General features: G+C 41.9%; 1 protein-coding gene across 12 annotated transcripts in view; it reads right to left on the bottom strand.

Moving 5' to 3' along the window:
• cacna1aa (calcium channel, voltage-dependent, P/Q type, alpha 1A subunit, a) overlaps window positions 1-25443 on the bottom strand; it is an 86458-nt gene that overhangs the window by 43824 nt on the left and 17191 nt on the right. For 11 of the 12 annotated variants that reach the window (XM_035531202.1, XM_035531220.1, XM_035531193.1 and 8 more), the window contains exons 4-18: window positions 9409-9500; window positions 8981-9133; window positions 8605-8792; window positions 6414-6517; window positions 6048-6163; window positions 5750-5806; window positions 5145-5225; window positions 4700-4906; window positions 4314-4426; window positions 3927-4039; window positions 3640-3771; window positions 3273-3345; window positions 3046-3163; window positions 2621-2688; window positions 1999-2105 (exon numbers count right to left, since the gene is read on the bottom strand). In XM_035531202.1, the coding sequence (XP_035387095.1) occupies window positions 1999-2105; window positions 2621-2688; window positions 3046-3163; window positions 3273-3345; window positions 3640-3771; window positions 3927-4039; window positions 4314-4426; window positions 4700-4906; window positions 5145-5225; window positions 5750-5806; window positions 6048-6163; window positions 6414-6517; window positions 8605-8792; window positions 8981-9133; window positions 9409-9500 (1722 nt within the window). The remainder of the gene's footprint in view (window positions 1-1998; window positions 2106-2620; window positions 2689-3045; window positions 3164-3272; window positions 3346-3639; window positions 3772-3926; window positions 4040-4313; window positions 4427-4699; window positions 4907-5144; window positions 5226-5749; window positions 5807-6047; window positions 6164-6413; window positions 6518-8604; window positions 8793-8980; window positions 9134-9408; window positions 9501-25443) is intronic. The other variant, XM_035531210.1, reaches the window with a different exon arrangement.

Genomic DNA, 25443 nt, shown 5'->3' on the forward strand with positions numbered 1-25443 from the left:
TTAAATTTATTCAGTTTATTCTTTTTTTGTAGCCTTGTTACCATCAATAAAAAGATAACAAGATGACAAGCTGTCACTGAAGAGATTTTCCACTATTACTGCAGCACATGTAATTCTGAAACAACTGGCTATCATTTCAACTAATGACCTACCCAAGTGTTTTTTGTTTGTGCCCTGTTATCATTCAGTGTGATGGTGAAAATGTATGGCCAAATACAGTGGACAGGATGGATGGACCAACAGTAGACTTCTGATACTGATAGGCAGACAACTATGTTTGAATTACTCTATATAGCATTTTTTATTGATTGTATATATTTTTCTTTTTTGAACTACAGTATATAGTTCTAGCAACAAATGGCAAAATACAGTAAACCCCCTGAAGAATATTGTGGCTTTTGTCATTTGTTTCTTTATCATATATTGTTTTACATTATACAGTAAATATTGTTATTCTGGGTTTCCAACCCAGTAAAACATTCATTCATTTACAGTTCACTGTAAATGTACTGTAACACTCAACAGATCAAAGGTTTCCTTAGCTGGCGTAAAATATATGTGGATGCAAAAATGTAGGAAAGGGAAACATAGTGTATGTAGCTTGCAATGTTGCAACTTGTCTGCATTTTGAAGTTCATTTTACATTAAGTGACAAAGCATTGTTGTGGGAGAAAGCATATGTTAGCATGGTAGCATGAGTCACTTTTGTATGAAATATGAAGCGTTTTGGTGGTTGAAGTGCATGGTTGTAGGTTTGCTGAGGTGTCTGTCACTCCTTACACTCAGACTCAGCCCAATACTCACTACACTGCCCACAAGTCTCTAGTTCAGCCCAGATCACCTGACTACTAGAGCCACCTGTTACTAGTTATCTCTCATATGCTCACCAATATAAGCTTCGTTTGTCCAGTCAGTCTTTTTGAAGGCTCGTCTGCCTGCCTTACGTTTCTGAGCATTAGTATTAGTTAACACATATCATGATTAGGGATCTGTTTTGCCTGTTCCCTACTGGATTCGTTTGCTATTCACTTGTTTGCTGACTATGCCTTTAGATTGTCCCTCTACATCATTAAAACCTTTTTACCTGCATTCGACTCTGTCTCTGCTCATCTTACGTGAAAGTATGTTCGAAAAGCATACTGTGTGAAGAGTTTTGAAGAAGTGGACATGGTATTGAGAAAAAAAAAAACAAAAAAAAAACTTTGCAATTATCTGCAGATGAAATTTTTTCTGCATCTTAAAATGTTCATGTGGGAGGGATGTAGATTTTCATGTTTGATGTTTAGACCATCATTAACACTTGGTGTGGTTTCATGGGTGTTTTGTGCTTTCTTCTTTACAGGATAGTTTATGTATGTGTGTAGAGCGAAGAACAGTGTGGGAAGAGGAGATGTATGAACTGGTTAGCTCCACAAGTGCAAAAACGTCACCAACAAACCAGCCCTCTTACATAACTGCTTAAAATGGAACAGTGTGGGCTAAACAGGGAACACTCATTAGGGTGCAGTGTGTGTAAATACATACTGTCCTTATCCATGTTATTTTATTTACAGGGATATGCTCTGAAAGGTTGCAAAGTACAGTATGAATGTTCACAGAAGTCCTATGTTTAAATGGGAGAGGAGTGTGTGTGTGTGTGTGTGTGTCCTTTTATTTCATACATGAGCACATGTATAAATAATTCCTTTGAGTAAATCAGACAGCATGTGAAGTTCCTGGAGTATTCTCCTGTGGGAGCCCTGGAAGCAGTTGCCCTTTCGTTTAGGAGAATCAAAGGAAGTCTAGTTCTCACTGAAGGAGGGCAAATGTCAGAGATCAAAGATTACTGCTGTGTAATGGATAAAAAGACAGGGAGAAAACAGAGAGAGAAAGAGAGAGAGAGAGAGAGAGAGAGAGAGAGAGAAAGAAAGAAAGAAAGAAAGAAAGAAAGAAAGAAAGAAAAAGAAAAAGAAAGAAAGTGTGGGAGGGAGAAAGGGAGACAGAAAGAATGATACTCACGCTGCGATGGAGAGATTAGCCGCAGAGAGGGGACTCACTTCAGCCACTTCCTTGGCCTTCTGAAGAGCCATTTTCTGATTGGCTGCCTCCTCTTCTTCCTGCTCATCCTACATGCAGGAGAAGCACTGTTAAAAGCTGTGTACATACATACGGCCACTGCTGCAGGTAAAATATGTTTTACCTGACTGCCACTTAATACAGACGACTAAGTCGACGACCTGACGACTAATTCCATGCATTAATTCATAGCAGCTTTGCCTCCATCAAGGGTACACTTGTATTTGATCAACTGACTTGATCAAACCTGGTATAAAGGCACATATAAACCACACTTAACCACACCCTCTGGGAAACCTTTTCTTCTAATGACTGGTTAGCAAAAGTGGAAGAAAAAAGAGAAAAAAACTAAACAAAAATAGTAGCAGGCTGCCGTGCTCTTTAAAGAGTGGCAACGCTCTGAAAGCCTTGTGTAACGTTCTATGTAAAAAATCTACACATCTACTCTCATTTTTCAGATGCTGGTGTTAGACCTTGTTTCTCTCTCTCTCTCTCTCTCTCTCTCTCTCTCTCTCTGTGTGTGTATATTTCTATGCATGTTTATGTAAGAGTCTATTTTCAGTACCTTGGTCAGCTCCTGTGCATTGGCCAGATTGTCCACAGCGATAGCCAAGAAAACATTCAGCAAGGTGTCTAAACACAGGGTTAGGGTGACCTAATAAGAGATGCTTATCTGTGTTATTATGTATGTATTAATATGGCTCTGTGTGTATGTGTGTGTGTGTGTGTGTGTGTGTGTGTGTGTGTGTGTGTGTGTGTGTGTGTAAAATTGCTCAATCACAGCATATAGTTTGGGCATCTAAATAGACTATATTGGTTTGATTCAGCTTGCAAACAAAAAGTATAATCAGTCCTTCCAGCAAATGTCTAAACAACTTAAGAAGTTGAGAAGTAAAAAAAACCCATTTATTATTATGCATTTAATAGTGTCTGTGTGTGGGTGGGTGGGTGGGCCATTGTGAGTGTGTATAGTCCCATGAAATAGGATACAGTTGCCAAACAGTGTGAGAACAATGAAGAAGACAGAGAAGACCATGCCCGTGTTGACTCCCCCCATTGATTCAATCCCATCATACATCACCATGTTCCAGTCCTCGCCTGTCAGGATCTAACAGAAAAAGGCTGCTTTCAGTATTTGTGGTCTTTGTAAGTACTATATGCAATCTATATTAACTCTTAATCTGTTATACTATTTATGGATATTGTACAGTACTTGCCTGAAACACTGTCATTATTGCTGCAGGAAAAGTATCAAAGTTTGTTGGGGGTGTGCCAGTTTCAAAATTAAATCTGGAGGAAAAAGAAAAAAAAATATGTCTGTACTTCCATAAAAAAAATCTAATAATATAATTTAAGTATGTTCAAACAAATTACAGAGGCAGTCAGAGTACTAAAACTGTTTACAAATTCAATCATCAAATTCAAAATCAAATATTAGTGCATTTCAAAGTGGGGCTGCTTTGTAAACTGTGATATATGTCACTGCACAATCACTATACTAAATTCAATCAGAAAAATAAAAGCTGCTGTATGGAAGACCCAAAGCACTGGGATTAGAGAGATCATGAAATCTCTACTACTGACTGTCCTCCAAACAGCTGCATGCCAAGCAGAGCAAAGACCACGATGAAGAGGAAGAGGAGAAAGAGCAAGCTGATGATGGACTTCATGGAGTTCATCAGTGACACTACCAGGTTCCTTAGTGAGGCCCAGTACCTGGGGGGATACGATTGTTAGTATTATAAGTAGAGCTGTTTAGCATTAATATACATTAAACAGACAGAGGAGCAAAGGACTGATGAATTTGAACAAAATGGACAAATATGGGCACAGGAAAGACTCAGAGACAAACACTGGCATGTAAGACTCACTTGGTCACTTTGAAGATCCTCAATAACCTGAGAGCTCGCAATACACTGATCCCAAATGAGGTCCCTGGCTGGATCATAGCCCAGAGAACCTCGAAAATACTGCCACATATGACCTGTCATACACAAAACACACACACACACAAACACACACACACACACACACACACACACACACACACACACACACACACACACACACACACACACACATTTAAACCATCATCAATTACAGCAAGCAACAGGAACAAAGGCCATGAACATTGTGAAATGCTGACAAAGACTTGCTTCTCCCCTCCTTTTGGTCTAGATGGCTCTGTAAGCACTATGCATTCTGAGCTGGGGCCACTACTGCCTGTCAGGGGACAGCAGGGGGAGCGTGGGACTTACGATGCAGTCAAAGCAGTTGAAGGAGGAGTGGAAGTAAGGCCTAGTCCCCAGGCCATACATTTTAATGAACATCTCCAACATGAAGATTCCCAGGAAGATAAATTCCGCATAGTCTGCATGGGAGAGAAAGGAGAGGTAACAGTGAGGCAGAGAGAGCGGGACAGCACAGAGTCGGGAGTGGGATGGGACGTGGTGGGCAAGTTGAGGGTTCCACTGCATGTGAGAAAGGCGTGGACAGAAACAGAGAGGAAGGAAGTGAGTATAATAAGGAAGAAAGAGCTTAAAAGAAAAGCTGCAAACAGGGCTGTACGGAGGTGCCAAGTGGGGAAAGGTGGCCGGCACACTCACTGTGGGCAGAGAGGGGAGAGGGAGATGTAGCCACTCACAAAGGAAGTCGGAGAGCAGCTCGGGCTGGTTGTAGTGCACGACGGCCACGCACAGTGTGTTGAGGCCCACCAGGCAGAGCACGGTCCAGTAGAAGGCCTGCGTCTTCACCATGTGGCGGATGAAGAAGCGCAGGCGCCGCTCTCTGCGGTGGAAGGTGGAGCCCTCCAGCTTGGAGCTCTTCAGGCTGGCCCGTGCAAATGGAGACCCTGGGGGGAAAACCAGTGAGGCACGAAGAGGGACAGGGAGAGAACCGGAGAGACAGAGAAGTAGCCAAAAGGTGAAATTATGTGAATGGAATGATATACACCTCAGAAAAATTAAAACATACATTTTTAAAAGGAAAATGATGTAGATTAATATTGTACTTTTACGTTTCACTGCTTGTGTGTATATGGTGGTGGGGTGCAGTGGTGGAGTGAGTGTGTGTTTGTGAGAGGCTCCTACCCAAGGCGAGGTCTCCGTCGCCCTCCTCTGGGTTGAGCAGGTCATTTTTGCTCTTCTTGAGGGTGGGCCTTCTCCTCGATCCTGAATTGCACATAGAGCAGCAGCGCACACAGTGGCTCAATATTGGCACAGATTTCCCTGATCTACCTTCCAGGTCACAGACAGCAAACAGACACTCACAACAACATAGAAATGACACTTTTACACAGTATGGATTTGTACACTCACAACTACTATGTCAGAAGATGGTGACCAATAAACACATATGCAAACATAAAGAAAAGAGAAAGAGATGAAAAGTGGAGTAGACAGAGCTGTATCAAAGAAATACGGAGATATACAGTATGTGCATCCACAAAGTACTTCAGACACACAAACAGGCATATAAAAAATGAAAGCACGTGTCTTACATCCCCTGACCCCCCCCTTCCCCCAAGACACATAATCCAAACCCATCAATCGATTTATCTCACGTGCCGACAGCTCACAGTGGAGGATACAATATCACTTCCTCAGCAAAGCCCTACATGCTACAGAGCTCTCTCTGCTTTCACATGTGGCAAACGACAGACAAACAGCTCCGGAAGAGGGAGTGGGGCCAATACCATCAAAGGGCATCCGATCATCAGCCTCGTTGTCCTCATCAGCAAGGATCACTTCTTCTAAACACAGACAAGCATATAAGTTGCACCATGACTTTCTGGACGGTGCACACTCAGGCTGACTCACCAGCACAAGCAGATATTTTCAGCGAACTGATAACTGGCTGTTTGAGATAAACTGGTACAACATGAATCGACCTGATTATGTTCATTCATAAGTGAACACCTGCATCTTCAAGGATACTGTACTTCGGTGGGAGGGACAGTGATGTGTCATGCTCACAAAGCATTAGCTGTGTACCTGCTTTGCATATCCATTCCAGGTAACCGTTGAGCTCTCTCTCGATCTGCTGCTGCCGCCTCAATTTCAGGAACTCACTCCTGTTCTCCACCCGCTCTCTCTCTTTAGCGAACTCCCTGTGTAAAAGACACACACACACACACACACACACACACACACACACACACACACACACACACACACACACACACAATATTACAGAGAACTTTGCCTAAAAGGAAAAAGAATCCAGACAGGTAATTAAGCACACACACTAACTGCACACACACATACAAAAAAACAAGCACACACCAAGCACACACACACACATGTACACACATGCACACGCACATGCACACGCACACACAAAAGAGCTGAAGGTCTTACCCAGACAGAACACCCAGGACCAGGTTAAGCATGAAGAAGGATCCGATGATGATGAGGGGGATGAAGTACATCCAGTTCCACGCACTGCCCGACGCATCATTGCTCTGAGACAACACACAAGCACCACACTGTCATCCAGACTGCTCTGTTTTTGCCCCGCTTAACCTCGTAACTACTGTCGAAAAGGAATGTGCAGTATAGGGAACAGGTGTTCAAATCACAGCCCACAACATTTGGGGCCCACGGACTTCCCACATATCTGAGGGTCAGGTGTGATGATGAAGTAGCTAGCCAAGTAACAGTAATAAACAGTGACTGCAAAATGTAGAATTCAAGGTTCACATTTGAATGTCACTGACATAATGTCATGTGGTATACCATATTATACCATGTTTCCATGAACTCTCCGAACTCTCTCACACACAATTGCAAAAAGGTCCCAAAAATCAAGTGCCCTCTTGCAGTGAAGTGTCATGCCATTTCATCCTAACAATGCAAGCCACCTTGCTGTGGCTTCCTGCATCCAGGAGCACATGGTGGCATAAAGGTTTAGGGGAGGCCTGGTGCAGACAGACACAGAGGAACCGAAGATGCATGGCTTTGCCTGGTCACCTTGCTACAAGAAGCGGCAGCTCAGAGGTGAGAAGAGAGAGGGGGAAAAATACAGAAATAAATATAAAGAAAGAAGCAGTGAGAATATTGGAGGGGGGCGCAGAGTGACGAGTTCAGATGTTCGAGAAAGGAACCGTCTGTTTGAACGATGTGGAACATACTCTTGCTTGGCATAAGCTGACAGCAAATTTTCTGCTAAAACAAAGGACCTCCTTTCTTCTCAGAAGTGGCTGATAGTCATTAGATATCAAGATCTCATCTTTTGTCTCCATCATTTCTTCTGAGTCCTTTGTCCACCTCCAGGTCCCTCTAAACCAAATGGACCCTTTTCATCTTCTCCCTTTTTGTAGCTCCTGTTCTCTCTTCCACTGCCCCCCCCCACCCCCCCCCCACACACACACACCTCCCCCCCCACACACACCTCCCCCGTGTCTCTGGCAGCTGTGAGAGCCCTCGTATGTACTGCAGCTTTTCTGGCCATTAAATTTTCATCGTTTTTTCCTCAGCAGCTATAAGAATAACTCCAGTAAGAACAGCACCCGATAAATATAGCGCCCAGTCCACAGGGCCTGACAGAGACGAAGAGAGCAGAGAAGCGTGGGAGGTGGCGGCGGGGGAAAGTAAGAGAGGGGGTTTAGGAGCGATGAGGAGAATGCAGGAGGAGAAGAGGCAGGGTTGGGAAGATTGAGCACTAGCTAAAAACAGCAGAACAATCCTGAAATTAGCATGGGAGATGTCTTTTAATAAGCACCACTTAAACAGAACCATCTGGTCAGCAGACTCATGACTGCACCATGTTCTACATAGCACACACATAGCTACATGGGCCACCACACCCAGATTTCCTTCAGCCCAGATATTTGCTGGCGTTTTAACAAACAAATAACAAAAAACAGCATATCAGGACAATCTCAAGGAAACAATAGTGTCCATTCGGTCGCGGCGCAGTACGGAATCTCATTTAACTTCGGGATTAAATTAAGTCCCCAGGCAGATGCAAGACTCCCTCTCACAGAGCCGATGGCGTCTTTGCTGCCTTACATTCATCAGCCGAACCCCTGATGAGCACGGCAGCAGGTGCACCGGAGCGCCGCAGAGTCGGAGTTCAGCGCGCTCCAAACGAACAGGCTGGCTCTTGGCGATAAGACGGGAAAAATAAAAATAAATAAATAAAGCGGGCTTATGCTGATGTGATGCATCCCCCGCTCCCCTTTCAAGCGAGCAGGACCGGGACATTTCTCTTACTGCATGTAGCCAGGGGTGCGTGGGGTGCAGATTAAGATGGACGTTTGTCACTGTGTTCACCTGCTTCTCCCATCAGTTCCTTTGTGTTGGACTTTCAGCACAGATATTTCGTAAGGCCTTGGCTTAAGTGACACTGACGGAATGGTGGGGTTTAAAAACTCTCAAACGGCAGCATCAGCACAAAGATGCAGGTAAGGAAGAAGTGCGGAGTAACTTTTCCCTTCAGCATATCCTCTTCTGACAAAGTTTTACTTTGCAAAAAAAATAAAAAATTAAATGTAAAAAGCAGCCCCGTCATAGTTGGCTGCCTGGACATTGTATTGCTTTAACTCACATAGTAAAGCAGGTCAGTCCAGCCCTCCATGGTGATGCACTGGAAGACCGTCAGCACGGCGAACAGGATGTTGTCAAACTGGGTGATGCCATAGTTGGGGCCGAGCCAGTACTCCCTGCAGGTGGTCCCATTCGGACAAAGGCGGGAAGGTGACTCGATGCCACATGGAAACTCCTCCCGGATTTCATCTGGCACACACAGGAGAGACACATTTGCAAGATACATACTTGTGGATGCAGAGCATAAAAGTTTAGTTGAGTTTTGATTTTAAGGTAAATGAAATAATACAAAATTTAAAATTACAGCCTGGAATAGCCCTGATAACATCCCACAATGACACCGTCCCTAATTGTGTTCAAACCAGAGAGAACCTTACTGGTTATGTTGTCAAAGCAGGTGGTATGGAATTTGCCTATGTAGAACTCCAGGCCAATGATGGCGAACATAAGGATAGCAAAGAAGAGCAGCAGACCGATCTGCAGCAGTGGGATCATAGCCTTCATGATAGATTTGAGTACCACCTGCAGGCCTGGAGGAAAAATAGCAGGCTTAGAGATGTGTGACTTCATTAGCAGTTTAAAATTCGACTTTTAGTTTGAGGCAGATACTTATCTAAAGTATATCACATTTGTATCTGATGACCTCTGACAAACAACACAGTCCTCTACATCACTCCTTGACACTTCATTGTCATTCTCTAAACAAGTCATGTCTGCCTCCTCCTTTCTCATACCTCTGCTCCTTTCTTCTTCCCCTCCCCCTTTCCCTCCTCCCTCCCTGCGTTCATCCCACTGCCATACTCACTGGGAATCCCTGACACCAGCTTGAGAGGTCTCAGCACTCGCACAGCACGCAGTGTCCTCAGGTCAAAGTCAGAGCCCACCGTGGAGAGGATCCTGGGAAGGGAAAGAGCAGTGAGACAGGAGCTGAGTACATGTCAATGTGCGTCTAGCAGGCTGCGTAAGCGTTCACAGTTTTGATCTCAGCAGTGATCCAGTTCTATCAAGTGTGTTTGAGTAGTTAGGAGAGCCTGACCTTAGTGCGACTTGACACATAACACTACAAAGTTAATGTTCAGTTTCATTTAAAACACTTCATTGTGTGTAGCATGAATAACTTGACAAATGATTGCTATATGGGTGCCTGGTTAACTTGAAGTGAAGTTTTTTTTTGCCCGGAAAGCAGTATAGTACTGTACTTTAAATGCATATGTGTCTAATCACTTGCAGAGTATTGGAATGGTGGATTGGGCAGTGAGAATGGGTTGGGGATAATGGGTATGCCTTCTGACAGCAGGACACACCAGGCCTTTGTGTAGGTGTCTGCATGGTCAGTAAAAAGGGATAGAGGATCTGTGCCTTTATTTATTTGACCTGCCAGAAAACATTGAAATGCACACAAACTGTCACATAAACAGCTGTATAACTGCACCATCAGTGCTCATATCAGTCTGATGGGTATCTTTCAATGCGTATTCATTTTCAATATGTAGCAGCAGAGTCAGTTTAATAATGAACTCCTTACTTTTTAAACACAGTTTGTAGAACCTCTCAAGAGGCAATACAATACCGATAGTTGATGTTGTTAGCAGAGCGAGCTGTAATTACAATACACCCTATATCCAGTCCTATTCAGAACCATTCATAGGAGTAAATTATATAAGGAGAGTTCAAAGGAAGGTCTGTCGGTCTCATTAAGAGGGAATGTGTTGTTCTGAAAATTCAGTTCAGGGAAGGGCTCGTTGGAGGGGAGTGGTCAGAGATTCTTGTGCAGAGGGTGAGCAGGAGTGGGGGATTTCGAAGGTGAGGGAGAGAGAGAGAGAAGACATGAGAGGTGGGAGACAGAGGGGCAGAAAGGAGCAAGCTGAGAGTGGAAAGCAGGGAGGGGTGGAACTGAATGAAACTGAACAGAAGATGCTGACTGGACGTTTTATTCCCACCTTTCTCCTCTTCTATTTATAGAGCTGCAGTTTGAATGCCACAGACTATGTCAGCACTACCTAATTTATTAAATAACCCTTTTTCTTTCTGGTTCACTTTCTCTCTGACGCACACACAGACACATGCACGCATGCGCACACATACACCATCACAAGACAACACAAGCACAAAAATAATCGTCTTAATGATGACGAGAGTGAGCAGCATGAGTTGCAATTCATTCCAGCAGGAATCAGTCCCCAAGGTGCTGGCAAAGGCAGACAGGAAGCAGGAGTTATAAACAGTAGCCTGATATTGATCACCAGGAAACAGGCTCGAACTGCACACACCCACAACAGCACATCCAATACATTGGCTTGAAACCATTTTAAGCACCCCTGAAAAATGTTTTATTTTATACAACATAGCTGGATGCCTAAACTTCATTACAGTGCAGTCAATAGATTAAATGATATAACAAAAATAAATACTCAGAAAAAAAAACACAAGATGTTGCCCCCCCCCCCCCCCCTTTTTTTTTTTTTGCAATGGATTCATTTTGCTATGATTTTTTGATTCATTACACGTGGGAAATATTCCAAACTGATTTCTGTGATGTCTGAGTGGTTTCTTGCATGTGAAAGCTTACAAGTGCCCTACAGTATTTAAGGAGGATTTAGATCCACCCATCCACTCTGCCATCTCAAAATCTCATTTATTCTCTAGGCAAGGCAAGTTTATTTGTATAAGACATTTTCATACACAATGACATTTCAACGTGCTTCACATAAGATGTAAAAAAATAAAAAGCTTATTACATTCCGAGATCTGTCACCTTGGTAAGGTCTTTTAATAATAAAATAATACAAATTTTAATAAAAACAAAAAGGTCACAAATACAATTTATTAAAATAAAGTTGAACAAAACTTAATTAAAAAAAATGTAATGAAAGATTAAAGAGATAAAACATTAACAAAAATATAAAGTCAAATTAAACAAAGAATAAATTAAGAAATAAAATAAATAAAATTGCACTGTAGTGCTTAAAAGAAAAGTGCAGGAGCCATTCTGCAGGGGATTACAAACTTTTGGAACACTGGCCTGCCGCAAGATCCATTTTTGGTTCAGCTCAGCCTTTGGACAGCTGGCCTTCTGTTCTGTTCAAGAATCTTCTGGTACTTTGTGGAATTAGTGGTTTGACTCAGTGGAAGCAAGCTCAGCAGTTGTGGAGACAAGTAGTCCAAATAGAGGACTGGGTTCTATCTTCATGCTGTAGAGTGAGACTGCAATGTCTTTAGAGCCTTCTGTTGAACAGTGAGATTTAGGGGTAAAGAGAGACACTTCACACACCGTCACTGGTGTTTACACTGTGCTGACAGCGAGACTGTCATCTGGGAATCACCTGCCAATCCACATCACACACTCTTGTACACATATTGAGAGTGTGTGTGTGTGTGTGTGTGTGTGTGTGTGTGTGTGTGTGTGTGCGTGCATGATTTTGCAGGAGAGGAAGGAGTGACAGGAACTTGGGTGGGGATCTGAAAAAAGATCCTGACTTTTTTCCCCAACATTCTCATTTCTAAGCACTGTAATTCCATAAACCTCCCCTAAAAAATCACTAATGGCTTGTTCACAGAACCATTAGTGATGATTCTCAGCTGCTTCCAAGCACAAGCCCATGTTTCATCCACTGCATCTCTATAGCAACCAGCAATTCCTCATTCACACAGTTTCTACGGTTACCAGCCCTTTCTCATTCATAACTGTTTCCATGGCAACAGCCATCTTGCTTCATTGATAGAATCACAGCATCCCTGTGCTAACAAGGCAGGAGGAGGGGCCTGACTGATTTACTGCTTTCTATTTTCTCTCTTGCTGTCACAGTGGCTCTGCATCCAAAAATATAAATCAAACTGATTCATCCACAAGGCTATTCAGGTAAAAAAAAAAAAAAAAGCACACACACATACACACTTATAATGCACTGAATAAATGAGAGGATCAAAGAGCTGGTCACACAAACATGGAAAGATATTTGCTCTCATTAACACACCACATGCATACATGCACAGCACAGAATATTTACCTATAATGTAAATCCTGAGGCAATTCATTTCTATACCTGCCTCCATGCCAAAAAATAATATTTTCTTCAGAGATTAAAGACAAATTTGCAAATTTCATTGCGTACTTCAACTATAGTGACATCATTACAGCTTATAGCTATGCAGGTCAGTGAACATTTACTAACAAAACTAGTAAAAAACAAACAAAAAAAACACTAGTAACAAGGCTAACACTACTGATAAGTTTTAATATCTTACTGGTAATTTACATTTGCTATGATATGTTCACAGACTAAGCTGCTACATTTCAGTGTTGCTCCACAAATGGCAATGCAATCTCCTTTAAAATATGCTTAACAGAATATATACACAGTTTCCTTGGAGTTTTGTTTATCAAAGTAACAAAGTACAAACACTTGTTTACTTTGCACCACTGTTCTGTCTACATGTGTATGCGTCTGTGTGTGCAATATCAAAGCACTGGGGCAGAGGCGTTGAGAAGGGGGCAGAATCATTTCATCTTCAAAGAGTTCCAAAGCTGAAAGAAACAGCCGCCATTCACCTGCACACACTAAAGAGAGACCCAGAAGACAGCTGTAGGGGTGTGTTTGCATGTGTGTGTGTATTCAAGTGAGTATGAGATCAAGGGGGTGGAGGGTGGAGGGGGGGCGCAAGAAGAAGAGAGGGAAAAGATCCACTGTCCCTGTGTCTCAAGGCTGCACTGGATGATTGATCATCTGCAGCAGTGAAAAACAGGTTACTGCAGCAGCTCCTGCACACTCATTTGCTTGCTCCATTTCTCCCTCTCTCTCTTTCACCTCCATTTTTTCCAACCTATTACTTCTCCAGTTGCATTCATTCCACTCTGTCTGTATGCTAAACCCGAGGGTACAGTGTGAGACACACATAGTGTCACATGGCGTTACTTTCTACCAACCCCTTCAAGAGAGTCTCTCTCTTGCCCTCTCTCCTTTTTCTCTATGCACACGTGTTCATTACTGCTTCCCATCTCTAGTTTACTGTAAGTTTGCATTGCCCCCCATTCTCCATAACACACACACACGCACAAAGTTTTGACCCCATTTTGTCTTTAACACTTACACCTGTTCCCCTCCCTTCCCCATCTCCTACCCTTCTTAGCCAGGTCTGATGAAGGTCGGATAAAGGTTCACTCACACAAGGCCAGGCAGGATTGGCTCGCCGATCTTTCCAAACCCATGAAACTTGTGCACACTAAGTGTACCACAGGTTCATGAGCCATACGATGTATCTGGTGTATGTATATATCTAGTATATGTATATAACTATATGTTTGTATCTAATGTCTATCCCTTCCATCCTTTTTTATCCTTTCTCTGTTCACTGCCTATCTCTGTTTTTGCTGTTCCTACTCAAGAACAAGTCTGCAAAGCATTTACACAAACACGCATACAAACTAACACACAAACATAGATAGAAACTGCCATAGACTAATATGAATACAAACTCATTCTGTCCATATGTACTCAATCTACCACTCAAGCCCAGTGACGTGCTCTGGTATGAGTGGTAGTATGGGTAGGCAGGTTCCCATCATGCTCAGCTCCACTGGCAGAACGATACATTAACACTGAAACAAGCAGCACAAAGAAAATGGCTGCAGTAGCAGTGGTGGTCCTAAACAGGCAGCTCTTCTCCCTTCTGCAGTTCTCTTGTACACTCACATACACACTCTCTGACCTACTTACACATGCAGCCTCACACTCTTGTGCAAGAGCATGGGTGTCCATGTGTTGAGAATACATATACACACACAATGCATATGTACATATACATGACTGCATAGGCCTGTGGAACTCTTGCTCTCTCTCTCTCTCTCTCTCTCTCTCTCTCTCTCTCTCTCTCTCAGTCACACACACACACACACACACACACACACACACACACACACACACACACACACACACAAACACACACAGTCAAGATGTAGCAAGCAAAGCTGATGCTCAGAGTGCAAACGTGTTCAGTGACACCTCAGGAGTGATGCTACAGAGTAAGTGACATTAGAAATACATAAACTGCTCAAACCTCCCATGTGTCAACTACGTCATTGCAGTGCACATACTGCTGATGGTGCGAAAGCCGCAATCCACCACACCGTAACAGTTTCAGTGACAGAGGCCTGGGAACAGTCTGAATTTGTAAAAAAAACTAAGGATGTTTCTCCATTCTCAATGGAAGATTCTTCATTCCAGACACAGCAAACCCGCAAAGCACTATCCCATCCCTTGAACCCCAAACTGAACCATGTTTGAAATGCTCTTCAACTGCTCATTCCCAGTCTCATTCCCAAACTAATGGTCACCATCTAGGCCTAAGTGTGACAACATAGCCAAAAAGGGTAACTAATGAAAATTAAGCCAATGTGGACCCATATTTGGTTATTTACAGTAATTTGGCCCATATTTAGACAGAATAGTAATGTAATGCCTTACAGAATGAACATTGGATTGTGATAGTTATCACTGCAGATGGACATTGTACTGCAGTGTCATTGTAGTATAAGTCAGCACCACTTGATTGAGGGGCAATTCACAAAACAGCAAAGTGAGAAAAGCCTGCCTCTCAAGCTCCTGGCTTGAGGTTGGGGAATGCAAAAAAGACCTCTATGTGTGCATGACAGAGAGAGACAGAGTGGGACAGAGAGTCAGAGAGGTAGCTGTGGAAGATGAAGGACAAAGTGTTCAGTAATTACTCCAGTAGCAGTGTAGGGCATACTCTGTGGTCTCCCGTTTTGTCACAGGGCTGTTGTTTCTCCTATATGCTTCCATTTCACAATAACAGTATTTACAGTTGATCAGGGCAGATCTAGCAGGGCCACTGACTATGGCAAAGGTGTATATTTATATGCTTGATTTTATACACCTGTTATATATGTGGAAGCACCTGGCCTCGGTAATTAAGAGGGGCATTTTTTTTTGTGTAGGTAACAGGAAATAGAGAAAGAATTTGAATTTGTTTAAAGTGCAAGCAATCGGCAAACCACTCTGATTGTGTCTCCTGGGATCCTGGGATTCTTGAGGCTGTACAAAAAGTGAGGCAAGTCCTGAAAACAAGAACAAGAGCTGGGCTATTAACACTTACCCTCTAGCAGTCATCAGATACCCCACTGGCCAAAGGAGGAGACAGAAGCTACTGACAAGTAAAACAAGGAGAATGTTCACCCAGCTGTGGATTAGTGAGTCACTATACAGGATGAGGATTAGTGAGTCACTATACAGGATGAAACATCCAAGATCATCCATCCAAAACATCCAAAATGCATTGTGCACTGCGAGAACATCAGGCAGCAGACCACCAAGGTGGGTGGGAATGAGGAGGAACAGGAATCATCATAAGGAATCATAAACCCCTGTGCAGTATGTGCAGTATGTACCACCGACAAATAGTGGAAGTGGCTGATGGAGAAGTCCTACCAACGACTGGACAAGGCTGGATTTGGATTGACAGACAGCATGGAGGTACAAGCACAGGAACAAGCAGCACAGGAACAAGCTCTGAATACAAGATCCAAAGAGGCTGGGATATAACATACCAGACAGGACCCCAGATGCAGGGCTGTGCAAAGGTGCCCCTGAGACAATCCAGCACATAACAGCAGGATGCTAGCAAGCAGAGCATACATGGAACACCATAACCAATGGCTGGCATAGTATACCGAAACATCTGTGCCAAGTACAGGCTGAACGTTCTGAGGTCAAAGTGGGATACACCCCCAAAGGTGTTGGAGAATGACTGAAGATCCTGTAGGACTTCCAGAACCAGGCTGAAAAAATGCTAATGGCTAATCAACCGGACATAGTAGTAATGGACAAACAGCAGAAGAGAGCCATAGGGATAGATGTAGCAATCGCCAAAGGGTTGCTTTGGACCAAGGGCTGAGTGAAGAGCTTGAAAAGATGTGGAAGTTAATGGCAACAGTAGTTCCCGTGGTAATTGGAACACTAGGGGCTGTGACCCCTAAACTGGGAGAATGGCTCCAGCAGATCCCAGGAACAACACCCGAGCTCTCTGTCCAGAAGAGTGCAATCCTGAGAACAGCTAAGATTCTACACAGGACAGTCAAGCTCCTAGGCCTCTGAAAGAGGACCCAAGCTTGAAGGAAAAAAAGACCACCTGGAGGAGGGTGCGTAGGGAATAATACATATGTGTGTGTATGTATGTATATGAACTTGTAGTTATACATGTTGATGTTATACACCTCCTACCAGGTTTGCCCTCACTCCATTTCTTGCATTCTTTTTGGTTGTATCTCACACTGCACTCACTATAGGTCATAACCCGGTCGCAACACTTTTCACACTACAGGATTTGGACTTGCTGACAGATATTTAACATGCTAGATATTTTTCAGGACTCTGCAAACAATCGGCGAACCACTCTGATTGTGTCTTTGAACAATTCACACATGGTGATCGAGAGCCAATCTTTGAACCCTGAGCGAATGCCAATTTGGCTATAACCTCCGAAATTAGTCAGCGTGTGGAAAATCGGGGCTAAAATTGTGTAGTGTGAACTTGGCATTAGGTCAACTCAGAGGTTTGTTAAACTCACTTTATTGAATACCACCCATGTTTATTAACAATTTGTGGGTGTTTAGCAATTTGTGGGTGTTTCTTAATATGTGTTCATAAGTGTTCTTGCGTCTTCATGTTTTTGCCTTCATCTTCATCACAATTGTCAAACATGCATGTATCAAGAAAGGTTAAGGCGCCTGGATATGTTCTTGCTACACCCTCAAAACCAAGGAGGTATTGTTTTGTGACGTGCTTAGGAGAACAGACAGCGAGATCCAGCTAATGGATTTCTTATGAATACTGAATACTGAATAAGCTAACATTTTTAGCAGCTTAACTATTGGAGAAATAACAAGCTTCCATTTATATACTTTCTGATACTCCTTTGGCTACTTGTGGAAAAATCAGCTGTGCACATTACATTGCATAATAACAAGTACACTGCAAATCTCAATAGGCCTCCTCCGTCCTTGTGTTCTTGCAAGTTAGGTCTTGCAGTGTAACTTGTCAAGAAAGTTCTCTGCATTCTTGGTATTGAAAAACACCCTCTGACTTTCCTCACTCTCCTACTCACGTACTCCCTACTTGCTACGCTACTATGTCAAACATCTAGGCTGTATCTACAGATTACCCCACATCTTTCCTTCTTTTAAATTGCAGGACTCAGGTAAGCATCTAAAATGTATATCAGAATTTTTTGTTTGTTGTTGTCTTTGGCTACAATGTAAAGAACATTTAGAGTGTGTTTACATGCAAATCAGATTTTGTCAGTAATGCGATTAACACATGTATATGTACTTGGGCATTCAAATAATGCGAAAACTCAGGTTTACATGAATCAGGCAATAATCCAATTTCTACTTTGCTGCATGATGCATTTTCTACATGATATGATGTAAGCTTCAAACTTCCTGCTACGGCTTTTTGTAAACATGGAACCACTTCACCAGTAAATATGGATCTTCTTTTTTTATGGTTATTAATGGTTACTAATAGTGTGCAATTCAAATTATTCATTTCCTTGAGCATGTACTGCATTCCAGAGTCTACCCAAAGGTGTTTGATAGCCATTTTGAGTGTGATGCATTGAATTCTGCTAGCCACTTCTGGGACAGCTGCGGTTTGTGAGCATGTGCAGACTGAGAAATCGGAAAGAAATCAGAATAAGGGTATATATACACTGAGAAATCAGATTTCTGAGCTAAAATCCAACCATCTTTATTGGATTTCTTAATCTGATTTGTGGGTCATAATATGATCTAAGAAATCGATATTCACATGACCACTTGAATAATCCGATAACTGGAGAACTCCAATTATGTTCGTATTATTAAGTGCATGTCAACACGTTTAATGAACATCTCTTTTTTTCTCTTATAGCTCTTTCTCTTTTTCATATTAGGTTCTCCCTTTTTTTCTTTTTACAAGTTCAGCCTGTTTGGCTTGACCAAAGCTAACCTGGACCTGGTTCTGAGTCCTACATGCTGCAAGGGTGCTTTTTCCATTACTTAAAAGTGCAGGAGATGCAGGTGGGAATGAAGCAGCAGGCTCCTGTGGTTGCTCGTGCATCCTACAGCTCCTCTCAGCAGACAGACCTAAAGTAATCAGGTGATGGCAATTGCATGGAACAATTCTGTGTGGCCTTTCCACCAGATAAGAACCTGGGTGGTGTGGTAGTGTGGTGTTACACCATAATCCCTTGCACTTTGGACACAGTTACCCAGGCTTAATTTCAATGTTGAAGGTGGTTCAGATTTCTAACTGTGGTGCTTGTTGAAATTTTGCCCATCACCCTTCTCCCCTTTTCCCTGAAGCAAACAACATCAACATCAAGGAAGGAAGGTGACAACATCTGAGATAGAGGTTGCACTGTGGTCTGCAGGGATCAACCCTTGAGATGGTGTACTAGGCTAAATCCATTGCACATGGGTGTGGACCAGTAAGACAACAATGACAGTTCGGGTTGGTTGCTTTGTTTAGGAGGTTTTTCAATGTCAGCACAGAGAATTCTGCTTCTTCACTGGCTTGAGGAAACTTTGGGCTGCATATCAAATAAGTAAATCCCAAAGTTATAAAGTTCAGGTCTTAAAATTGTGGCCCATTATCTGTGATCAATAATTCTGTATTGCCTTTTTTTAGAGAATACTGATTTTAGGTGGATAATGACATCTGAGAGTTTTGTACGAGAGCAATTTCAGCATACCTGGAATAATAATCTATGACCAGCTGGTAATTCTGACTTTTCAGTGTGAATACATCTGCAGGTTTTTGCCACAGTGTCACGATTGGCCCCTACTTAGCATCCTGTTATTATGGTTACCCTCTCTCATGTGTTTATTTTGCTTTGCTTCCTTGTTTTTCCGCTGCTCAAAAAACACCTTGCTCACCTTGGTACTGTTTAATGCTTGTTATAGTATGTATACATACCTTGTGTTTGTTCAGTCTCATCGCTGTGTCATTGCGATTACATGCCTCTTTTGTGTGTGTGCGTGCGCTCTACCTGTGATATTTGTTAATCCATGCCTTGTTCATGTTTCCTCTTCTTAGTTGTGTTAATATTGCTGCTTTTGTAAGTCTAGTTATTTTGTTATAGTCTGTTTTCTGTTGCGTTTTAAAATATATTCCCGGACTCTGCATGTTGGCTCTCTGATTCTGGATTTGTCCAAAATAAATTTAGCTTTTCTTAGTATATGCGTCCACCTTTTAAATGCTCCATGTTACACACGGTTGATCTGGGTACTGTCTTGGCATGAGTGGCTCCACAAGGCTTCTGGCTTCCTGAATGCAGGCCTGTATATGTTATTGTTTTCCCTCAACTGTATGTCTGCATTACTAGGCCCTCTACAACAGGTGCTTCTTCCAATAGGTGCTCTGCAGTCCACAGGTTCTTTCCTGGTACATTCATTATTGAAAATAAATAACTCATCAGCGTCATTCTGAAGTGCTGAATTCTCTGGTGGAGCGTACCCATGGCTTGAGCTCCTAGAAGGCCGAGAAGAGGTTTGTGATCAGTTTCCATCGGAAAATGCTTACTAAGCAGAATGCCTCAAAATCACTTATCTGCGTATCTAAAGCTTAGCACATCTAGTCCCACCTGTGCATATCATTGCTCGCTGGAAGTGTGGAGGCATGATGCTTACACAACAGGTTTCCATTGTTCAGCCAATTTCTGCAAAAGGACTGCTCCCAATGAGAAAGATGAAGCATCAGCTGACATTTTAAAGTTTCAGTTGGGGTCATACATAGCTAGCATTTGAATTTTCTGAAACACCATGTGCAAATTTAGATCATTCTTGTTTTATGCCCCAGACAAGCATGTCATCTTTATAGAAAATAAAAGTGTCTAGTCCTTCTGTGTCCTCTGCCACAATTCTGCTTTGAAAGTGTTTGGGTGCTGAGATATTGCCAAATGTAAGGCAATTTTTAAAAAAAATCCCCCAAAGGGGAATCCACTAACCCTATGTTGGCATCAAGCTTACCAAAAACTTTGGTTCCTACCATCATGCCAAGAGTCTGCTCAACAGAAGGAAGTATAGTCTTATCTCTACATACTGCTTCATTCAGTTTGGCTAGGTCTGTCTACACTTATGCAGAGCATTCCATTCTTCTTAGGAACTAATATTCCCAAGTACTGATCAGTTGGGTCCTCCACTCTGCTTTTGACACCCATGCTCTCCAGTTCCTCTATATCCATGTGCATGAAAGATAAAGGAATCCACCTTGGAGTCTTGAGGGAATAGGGCACTAGACCTAGTTTTTCTTTAAGGCTTCCATTTTAACACTGTCATGCCTTGCTACCAGCTCTGTGATGGCTGGCTTATTGAATAAGAATTTTTGTAGGTTTTTAATGATGTATACATCCCCTGTCACTTTGGTCTCACCTTTTTGAAGCAAGAAGCTGGTGACTCACATCATAACTAAATGCTGCCAACTGGGCCATAGAAGTTCTCATCACAGGTCTCAGGGCTGGCTTTAGAACATGAGAGAACATGTTCATAAACACTTCCACTGGACCAAAAGTCATGTCTATCTCAGTATCAATTTTAAACTTGACATTTGTGTCAAGAACCAGGATAGCCACCATCCATAGGTCCTTATCACCGTTTGGCACTTGTTCGAAGGAATATGCAGACCTCCTCGTTAATTGCATACGTTGCTTAAGATGACAAACATACACAATGGAAATTTCCCTTTTCCCACACAGGTGGAAATTTGCATCATTTGCTGCGTATTGGTGTTTTGGATGCAAGGGGCTTTTCTATATTTATGACATACATTGCCTTCACTCAGCTTGGCTTATGTTTTGCAGGCTTTCCCTGTTTGGCTGCTGATGCACTGCTCTTGAACATTATGTCTATAGATTAGGCTGTAGCTGACTCACTACACAAACTGTTTTGCTGACGTTTTGCTTCCATACTAATGGCCATTTCAAGAGTCAGTTCTTTATTGAGTTGCAAGCACTCTGATATCCCCCTGTCTGCTATCACTACAACTGTCAGTGAATCATGTAACAGTCTGTAATCTCAGTGCTTGGCTAAAGCATATAGGGCAGTCGCAAATAAATCCACATGTAATGGTGCGCTGCCCTTCCCACTTATCATGTGGTACAGCCCACCACGTGCAGTAGGAGTTTACTGTTGACTGTTCTCTTTGTGACTGCCTCCTTGTTTGTTACCATGCCCCCTTGTTTGTAAGCACACCCCCTTGCTGACACACACCTGAACCTTGTTCATATTGTTTATATCTGTATTTAAACCCCTGTGTTGTGTAGCACGTTGTCAGTCATTGTAGGTTTTAGGCTATGTTAATGTTCTCATTCATGTTTATACTTTGTACTTCTCTTTCTGTGCTGGTTTATCATTCATCATTTGTATCACGCCATACTGTTTCATGTGAGTGCCGTAGCATTTATTGTTTCTCCATTTCTCGTCTAGTGTGAATAAATGTCTGTCTTTGTCAAGAGAGGTCTGTGTGTCCTGCTCCTTGCCCAGCAACATTCAGGCCATCACCCTACAATCTCATGGTCCCCTAGTTTCCTCATATTAAATCTAGCACTTTCATATATAACATTTTTCTTGATGACAAACAAAGATCTGAACCCTTGCTCCTTGGTCAGAGTCAGACCTGGCAAAAAATATATGAGTTAACCTGGTTATCCTCTGGAGGTGTGTGCAGGTTACTCACCAGATTACAACAGTCGAATCATTGTATTAATTTAGGCCATTCCTCAAGTTTTCAAATGTCAAATGGCTCCAGCGGCTGGATGCTAAATGTGGCACTCGGACCTGGTACACTCATGTTTAGGTGTCACTACACTCTCCCAGTAGCATTTTCCTCCATCATAAATGCTAAGTTCTAGCTCAGGAATTAGCACTCAATTTCTGTATGAGTGAAATGGTACTGCAGAATCCCACTTCTGACACCATATCAAACTTCGTGATTAAAGATCAGTTGGTTGCTTCTGTAGAACACCAGGTTTTTATTAACAACCACACCACATAGCACTTTGTGACTTTCCCACTCTCCCACTCAAATACTCAACCAGCCCCCTTCACTATGCTACTACATCACATATGTAGGCTGTATCTACAGATTATCCGACAGATAATAAGGACAACTTGTTTCTAGCAAAGTCTTATTGCGCAGCCATTTTTAAAGGCTCCTGTTTAGTCATGCTTTCAAAATTGTCATTCACCTAACTACCTCTAGGTAATAATCCATTTTACAGCTTACTCTGCTAGGTCAGGAGAAAATCACCAAGTAATTTCCTATGATAACTTGTTTAAGATCAAAGAATATGTTAATGAATCACTTACTAGTTTCAGAATAATCAATTCTTAAGGAGTTTTCTAAGGTAATGTTAATAGCATATGTGCCAGCATATACAGAAAAAGTACATATTTCCACACTCAAAAATCAAAAGTATCCTTCACTTGACTATGTAACATTTGTGGATAACCTTTTCATAACACCATCACTATTACAGTGTAATAACATATTGTGTCAGGTTTTTAAAAAAGTGGACTGGAAGACATAAGGTGAAAAGTGAGGCCATTATGTGTATAATGCCTTCTAGTGGCTTGCTGCAGTACAACTTTTAACCCCGCCCATTCCCATGTAAGTGAACGGGTCAGACAAACTTTCATTTCTAATTACACATCTAATAGTTTTGGGGGGCAACTGTGTGCTATCAATTTTATAAGGCCCCCTTCCCAGTTATATCTCTCCCAATATTTTTCTTGACAATTGACAGGTTTTAATATTTTTATTTTATGATTTATGATGTGATTGACAGCGATTGGTTGTGTTGAATAACAGCTGATACTGACAGTCAAATATGAACATAAAGGTAGTTCACTCAGTGTCAGCTATATTAAAATTCACTTGCCATTTTTTTAACCTTTCACTGTGTTAATAACGTTGACTGTTCGATTGGACATTTTTGAAGTAAAGAAGTGTCTTGGAGTCAAGTTCTTTTCAGTTAGATAGATTTATTTTCTCTAATGTTGGCAAACAAACCAGATAGCTAGTTAACTTTCCTCCTTCCTCCTTAGCTAGACTGTTTGTCTAAATGTCTCTGAAGTACTTGGCATCAAACTTTACTTCAGGTTGAGTATTGTTAAATATTGTGTCATGTCTAAATAAATTATATAATGTGAACAATGTCCTAGAATTAGCTACAATGAACATAATAGGCAACAATTAAATATCTCATCTTGAAGGACTGAATATGGAAGCTATGGTTAAGATGCATGTAAAGTCATTTAGCTAACCTGCTAAATGTCACATATTCTGCAAGCCAAGTTGCTACAACATTTTTGTGATGAAAATGAAAGCAATGTAAGTAATTTATAAGAACGTATTCTTTTGTTATTTTGTGTTTGCACCCACCTTAAGGGTGAGGGGCGTGTCTTAGAAAGTGTGGGCGTGGTTTGGGTGGCGATACAGTCCCGCCTACAGTCCCCACTGCGCATGCCCTGGCTCCAAGTTTCACCTGCTGAGCAAGAACACTCTAGATGGCAGCTCCCATGTTGGCCATCTTGGTGGCTTCAAAAATTCACAATGGGAGTCAACAGTCTATGCTCTGTACCGAATTACAGACTTAGTATATTAAACTTAAATTAGTAATTTAATATAGTCACATTGCAGCAGTGGTAACCTAAAACTAGACCGCTTTGTGTGTGAGAACATAACAGTGTTTCAGTTTTACTCCCTGTGGTCTACCATAGTTCTACCATGGTGCTTCTAAGTACAACACTGGAATACTATAGTAATTTTAATAGAACATATATCTACGTGTAACGGGGTAATACATTTAGCATTAGTGGAATTCCTGCTAAGTCAGTTTGACACCACCTATCTTCCGTCATCTTATGCAGCTCTGTCAAAATGGGATAAATCTGATATGCTCACTGCAGAACAAATTATGCTACTGCTGCGAGTAACTACTGGTCCTTTTACCGAGTACAATAAGCAATGAAATAATAACATAATGAGAAGTTGATATTACAATAACTTTTTATATCGAAAGTCATATTAATAAATATACATATATGAAGTTTCAGTCATACACAGACATTCCTTCAGTAGTTTTTATAACCAAAGCTCTCGATGCTAGTTTTCACTACTAAGACTTTCATATGGACAGACGCTATTTGCTGACGGCACTTCAAGTTGATATATTTTGTGGTTGCCGTACTCATTACAGGTTAGTGCTATCTTTTTGTTGAAACCTCAGTACCATGAAAAACATTGTCAATATAAGATGAGTTTATGTTTGCGGGGACATACTAGTAATACGCAACACCGCTAAGAGTTAGCTAGCTGGATTCCTGATAAAATACCATGAGGTCGAACAGACAGTTTTGTTTACTGCTGGCAGATGGTGTAGTTTTGTACAGTATATTTTTGTACTATTCTTTTGTTCTATTATTTGAATATTTTTTAACGATGCAAGGTTATTTAAAAAAATGGATTATTATGTGATGTACTCTCCAGCAGTGCCTATGACGCAGATATTGATTATTTAATTATACTAATATCGCAACTCAAGTAACCACTGTACGATCGAGCATTTTCTCACAGATTTTAAAGAGCTGTAAAATTCACGTATGCTTCTGGGTTTCTCACCTGAAATGATTTACATTATCCTAGTAGTTTTGAAACCTCTGATATGATCTGACACTCACTGAATGCCCTCCCCCCTCGAAGCGGTCTTGACTTGACATTCCCACAGGAATCAAACACTGCTACCTCGGTTTGTCAAGGTATCTCTAAATAGGTGAATGTGTCGAGTT

The sequence above is a fragment of the Electrophorus electricus genome, chromosome 1 (assembly GCF_013358815.1).
Source record: "Electrophorus electricus isolate fEleEle1 chromosome 1, fEleEle1.pri, whole genome shotgun sequence".
NCBI lineage: Eukaryota > Metazoa > Chordata > Actinopteri > Gymnotiformes > Gymnotidae > Electrophorus > Electrophorus electricus.